At 47.0% G+C, this 6,592-nt stretch overlaps 1 protein-coding gene across 1 annotated transcript in view; it reads right to left on the bottom strand.

Moving 5' to 3' along the window:
* ACSBG2 (acyl-CoA synthetase bubblegum family member 2) overlaps window positions 1–6,592 on the bottom strand; it is an 84,111-nt gene that overhangs the window by 64,616 nt on the left and 12,903 nt on the right. Inside the window, exons 3-4 of the mRNA XM_011967480.1 lie at window positions 4,273–4,502; window positions 763–851 (exon numbers count right to left, since the gene is read on the bottom strand). Of these exons, the coding sequence (XP_011822870.1) occupies window positions 763–851; window positions 4,273–4,502 (319 nt within the window). The remainder of the gene's footprint in view (window positions 1–762; window positions 852–4,272; window positions 4,503–6,592) is intronic.

Below are 6,592 nucleotides of genomic sequence, written 5' to 3'. Positions count from 1 at the left end.
TTTGTTTGTTTGTTTGAGACAGAGTCTTGCTCTGTCACCCAGGCTGGAGTGAAGTGGCATGATCTTGGCTCATTGCAACCTCCACCTCCCGGGTTAAAGCAATTCTCCTGCCTCAGCCTCCCAAGTAGCAGGGATTGCAGGCACCCACCACCACACCCAGCTAATTTTTGTATTTTTTTTAGTAGAGATGGGATTTCGCCATGTTGGCCAGGCTGGTCTCTAACTCCTGACCTCAGGTGATCTGTGATCTGCCCACCTTGGCTTCCCAAAGTGCTGGGATTACAGGCATGAGCCACCGTGCCTGGCCATTTTGTGGATTTTTAAATTTTTTTTTGAATTTTTATTTTTAGAGCAGAGTGCTGACTCTACTGCCCACTGGCCGTATGAGCCTCAGTTCCCTCATCTGTAGATAGGAGATGATAGGACCCACTTCACATTGCTGTCGTGAGGTCTTCCAGGATCGTACACACGGAGCACAATGCTTCTGCACATAATCAGAAGCCTCTAAATGCTGTGATTATTATTTTGTCTGCAAAAAGTTCTGCAGCTGAAGAAAACCGAGAGGTCTGAGACCGCTGGTCTAATGGGTGTTATTGCGTATGACCTGTGATCAGAATAATGTGTTCGTGTATCTATCCTGCCTGCTAACCAGGGCGTTCATCCAAAATTCCTGTTTGCATCTCACACCGAACAAGCCCAGGGGTCCCAGGCCCAGGGTAGCGGCTCCTTAATCCTCACCGTGAACCAAGCCAAGGACCTTACCCGGCTAGGATGGCGCCAACAGCAGTGATAAACCACTCCGCAGAGTTAAACCCCAGGATGCCAACTCCGTGGAAACGCTCCAAGCCCAGCTGGGAAGGAAAAAACCAGAAAAACAAAGCGTGAACACGGAGATGTTACATCATTAGGATATGTGACGTCAGAGTCAAATGTAGTCACACGGAGGCTGGGCGCGGTGGCTCACACCTGTAATCCCAGCACTTTGGGAGGCTGAGGTGAGAGAATTACTTGAGGTCAGAAGTTCAAGACCAGCCTGGGCAACACAGTGAGACCCCTGTCTTTACAAAAGAGTAGAAAAGTTCGCCAGGCATGGTGGTTCACCCTTGTCGTCCCGGCGACTTGGGTAACTGAGGCAGGAGGATCACTTGAGCCCTGGAGTTCGAGGCTGCAGTGAGCTATGACTGTACCACTGCACTCCATCCTGGGCAACAGAGTGAGACCCTGTTTCAAAACAAAGCAAAAGTAGCCACATGGAGTGGGAGACAGCGTCGAGCCTAAAATCTGAGGTGTAATATTGTTTTTTGTTTGTTTGCTTTTTGGGGTTTTTTTGAGACGGAGTCTTGCTCTGTCGCCCAGGCTGGAGTGCAGTGGCGCGATCTCGACTCACTGCAAGCTCTGCCTCCCGGGTTCACGCCATCCTCCTGCCTCAGCCTCCTGAGTAGCTGGAACTACAGGCGCCCACCACCACGCCCGGGTAATTTTTTGTATTTTTAGTAGAGACGGGGTTTCACCGTGTTAGCCACGATGGTCTCTATCTCCTGAACTCGTGATCTGCCCACCTCAGCCTCCCAAAGTGCTGGGATTCCAAGCATGAGCCACCGTGCCTGGCCGTATTTTTATTTTTAATGAAAGTATTCAAGGAATGATATCAGATAGTGGTGATAAGTTGCATATGTAGGTCGGGCATGGTAGCTCACGCCTGTAATCCCAGCCCTTTGGGAAGCCGAGGCGGGTGGATCACCTGAGGTCAGGAATTCGAGACCAGCCTGGCCTACATGGTGAAAACCCCATCTCTACTAAAAATACAGAAAATTAGCTGGACATGGTGGCACATGCCTGTAATTCCAGCAACTTGGGAGGCTGAGGCAGGAGAATTGCTTGAACCCGGGAGGCAGAGGTTGCAATGAACCCAGATTGTGCCATTACACTCTAGCCTGGGCGACAAAAAAAAGAAAAAGAAACAGGGTCTTGCTCTTTTGCCCAGGCTGGAGTGCAGTGGGTGATCACAGCTCACTGCAGCTTCGACTTTCTAGGCTCCATCAATCCTCCCACCTCAGCCTCCTGAGTAGCTGGGACTATGGGCCTGCTCCACGGAGTCTAATTTTTAAAAAATTTATTTTTGTAGGGCCGGGTGTGGTGGTTCACACCTGTAATCCCAGTACTTTGGGAGGCTGAGGCGGGTGGATCTCTTAGGTCAGGAGTTCGAGACCAGCCTGGCCCACATGGTGAAACCCCGTCCTATTAAAAATACAAAAAATTAGCCAGGTGTGGCAGTATGCACCTGTAGTCCCAACTACTTGGGAAGCTGAGGCAGGAGAATTGCTTGAACCTGGAGGCGGAGGCTCCAGTGAGCCTTGGATCCAGTGAGCCAAGATCACACCACTGCACTCCAGCCTGGGCAACAGAGTGAGACTCTATCTCAAAAAAAAAAAAAAATTGCACATGTAAAGGTACAGACTTGTCCTGAGTGTGGCTGAGAATAAACCAGGAAACTCAGAAACAAAAGCAAGCATCCTTAGGGGAAAACTCCCTCTTTGTTCTGGGTACTGCCAACCAACATTGTCGACTCTTTTAGTCATACGGGATCACGGCTGGCAATGATCTGCTGTTCTTGGGGGAAAAGGAACCATTTGGAAGACATTTGCCTGCTGGTACCTCAGGATGAGATGCCAAGTGTTTCAGTGACCAAAAGGCTGGCTTTATTGTGGATAGAGTGTGTTTTTATGAATGCCTATTAATAATAATTACACTGATTAATTTCTACTTGGAGCTGCAGGTAGTTTTGTTTGTTTTCCTTTTTGGTTTTGTTTTCACTTTGGTCTCCAAGTTTTGTTTTTGTTTGTTTGTTTTATGAGACGGAGTTTCACCCAGGCTGGAGTGCAATGACACGATCTCGGCTCACTGCAACCTCTGCCTCCTGGGTTCAAGCAATCCTCCTGCCTCAGCCTCCTGAGTAGCTGGGATTACAGGCGTGCACCACCACACCTGGCTAACTTTTGTATTTTTAGTATAGATGGAGTTTCACCATGTGGGCTAGGCTGGTCTCAAACTCTCGACCTCTTGACCTTGATTGGCCGAACTTGGCTTCCCAAAGTGCTGGGATTACAGGCATGAGCCACCATGCTTGGTCAGGTCTACCAAGATTTAGAGGGGGAGAGGGACCTTCAACTCCATGAAACTAAGAATATGGCTAAAGGAGACCATTTTTCAGGAGAGATGAACTAGCCACAGCGACATAGTATGAGGGTGGGGCCACCAAGAAGAAACCCAGCCCAAACACATGGTTCTCTCTCTTTTTTTTCTTTAAGACACGATCTCACTCTGTTGCCCAGGCTGGAGTGCAATGGTGCAATCACAGGTCACTGCAGCCTCAACCTCCCAGGCTCAAGTGATCCTCCCACCTCAGCCTCCCGATAGTTGGATCTACAGGCATGTGCCACTGCATCTAGCTAATTTTAAAATTTTTTGTTGAGACTGGGGTCTATGTTGCCCAGGCTGGTCTTGAACTCCTGGGCTCAGTGATCCTCCTGCCTCAATGTCCCAAAGCCCTAGGATTACAGACATGAGCCACTGACCCCAGCCTTTTTCCCTCTTTCTTTTACTTCATTCATTCTAGGGGGGAGTGGCAACCATGCTGTGAAGACACTCAAGCAATTCTGTGGAGAAGGCCATGGAATGAGGTGCTGAGACTTCCTGCCAACAACCAGTCTTCTAGGTAAGTAAGTTTGGAAGTAAAGCCTCCAGCCCTGGTTGAGCCTTCAGATGAGACAGCCCCAGCTGATAACTTGGCTGCAACCTCATGAGAGACCTGGAGCCAGAACCACCCAATTTCAAAGTAGCTCCTAAATTCTCAATCCACAGAAATTGTGAGATGATAAATGTTTGTCATTTCAAGTCAGTATGTTTTGGGATAATTTGTTATGCAGCAGCAACTAACTAATACATAGATATAGTATGTTAGGGACAAATGCAAGATACAGAACCATGGGTGTAATAGGCTATTATGTGTGTAAAATTTTGCATATATAAAAATTGTATTTTATGTATATATACATAATCTAGTTCTCAAAAGGACACACAAAAAACTGACAATGGTGGCTGCTTCCTTGGAGAGGAACTAGATGTCTGAGGCTCATGAATCAGAGGGAAATTTTTCACCAATTAACCTTTGTATCTTTTGGTGCCCTGTGAATTTTGTACCACATATATGTACGTGTATTACCTATTCAGAATGAATGGTTGAACAAAGGAGAATGAATGAATGGATCTTACCTTGATCAAGGATTTTGCAGCCTTCCGACAAGCCTCGTAGTACTGGTTGAAATTCAGAACTTCCCATTTTTTGCCATTCAGGGATGCAAGGGCTGGATAAATTCCAAATCGGTTGACTGACTCTCGAAAAAATTCAGGGATGGTCATCGGGGTCTCATGGCCCGGTCCATGTTTGGATAGCCTCAGAAGGACTTCTCCATCTCGACAGGTGGTCCACAGCCTGGGAGTAACTGCAAATAGTTACCAGAGTTGGTGGCAAATGTTTTAATTTATTTAACAACTTTGGATAGGGGGCGGTTGGTGTCTTTTTGGACCTAAGGTGCTGAGAGTTGAATTAATCCCCTTTTAGGGTGAAGTTATGTGGTCAACACTGGCAAGACAAGCTTCCTTTCTCTTTATTTATTTTTTCATTCCCCCCCAAAAAAAATTTTAATAAGTCGAAAGGATTGTATACCAAGCACTTTCTTACCCAACACCTAGATTCTACAACTGCTAGCATTTTAGTATGTATTATCACACATCTGTCCTGCTATTTTTGTTCTGTCCATTGTTTTTTGTTTTTTTGTTTGTTTTTTCTTTTCTTTTCTTTTCTTTTTTTTTCTGGAGACACAGTCTTACTCTGTCAGCAGGCTGGAGTGCGCTGGCACAATCACAGCTCACTGCAACCTCGACCTCCTAGGCTCAAACCATCCTCCCACCTCAGCCTTCCAAATAACTGGGACTACAGGTGAACACCACCATGCCTAGCTAATTTTATTTTTTAATGTTTTGTAGAGATGGGGTTCTACTGTGTTTCTGAGGCTGATCTCAAACTCCTGGGCTCAAACAATCCTCTCTCAGTTTCTCAAAGTGCTGGGATTACAGTCATGAGCCACCGCACCTGGCCCCATCTTATTTTTTTTATTATTATTTTGTTTTGTTTTTGTTTTTGAGATGAAGTTTTGCTGTTCTTGGCCAGGCTCGGCTCACTGCAACCTCTGCCTCCTGGGTTCAAACAATTCTGCTTCAGCCTCCCAAGTAGCTGGGATTAGAGGCATGCACCACCACGCCTAGCTACTTTTGTATTTTTAGTAGAGACAGAGTTTCTCCATGTTGGTCAGGCTGGTCCCGAACTCCCGACTTCAGGCAATCCGCCCGCCTTGGCCTCCCGAAGTGCTGGGATTACAAGCGTGAACCACCATGCCTGGCCTATTATTATTATTTTTTGAGACGGAGTCTCACTCTGTTGCCCAGGCTGGAATGCAGTAGTGCGATCTTGGCTCGCTGCAACCTCACTACCCACACCTTCATCTCAGAAATCTGGCCTCTAGAATTGTGAGACAATACGTTTCTGTTGTTTCAGACACTCAGTTTGGGGCACTTTGTTAAAAAAAATTAGCCAGGCATGGTGGTGCATGCCTGTAATGCCAGCTACTTGGGTGGCCAAGGCACGAGAATCACTTGAGCTTGGGAGGCAGAGGTTGCAGTGAGTTGAGACTCACTACTTTCCAGGCATGTGCCACCACACCTGGCTAATTTTTGTAGTTTTAAGAGGCAGGTTTTGTCATGTTGTCCAGGCTGGTCTCGAATTTCTGGCCTCAAGCAATCTGCCCACCTCAGCTTCTCAGAGTGCTGAGATTACAGTTGTGAACCACTGTGCTCAGCCAATTTTCTAGGGATTTAGATGAATATTCCACCCCTTGGACCCATAAAGGTCCCCAAACTCCATTTGTGCATGACGCTATCTTTCGAGTACTCCTGCACTCCCTCTCCTTGAATGTGCATTTTGCAATGCAAGTACTTTTATTTGCCATAAACCTCAGTACTTTCAGTTTTTTTTGTTTTTTTTTTAAACGTAGTCTCACTCTGTGGCCCAGGCTGGAGTGCAGTGATGCGATCTTGGCTCACTGCAAGCTCCGCCTCCTGGGTTCACGCCATTCTCCTGTCTCAGCCTCCCAAGTAGCTGGGACTACAGGCACCCACCACCATACTCTGCTAATTTTTTGTATTTTTTAGTAGAGACGGGGTTTCACCGTGTTACCCAGGATGGCCTCGAACTCCTGACCTTGTGATCCGCTCACCTCGGCCTCCCCAAGTGCTGGGATTACAGGCGTGAGCCACCATGCCTGGCCCACTTTCACTATTTTCTGACTTGTTTCTTGAATTCACTCTCGATGGTGTCAAGAGCTTGGACAATGGCTGGGTTCGAGGTCCCACCGGCATTTGAGGACCTCCCCCAGCCCACTGGTATCACAGCTGTCTATAATGTCACCATGTCCCTTGACTTTAGCTCTGGCAGTAAAATGATTACAGCCTAATGTTTTTTTTTTTTTTTTTTTGA

The sequence above is a fragment of the Mandrillus leucophaeus genome, unplaced genomic scaffold (genome assembly GCF_000951045.1).
Source record: "Mandrillus leucophaeus isolate KB7577 unplaced genomic scaffold, Mleu.le_1.0 Scaffold8, whole genome shotgun sequence".
Classification (NCBI taxonomy): Eukaryota; Metazoa; Chordata; class Mammalia; order Primates; family Cercopithecidae; genus Mandrillus; species Mandrillus leucophaeus.
This window is presented reverse-complemented; position numbering and strand designations above follow the sequence as displayed.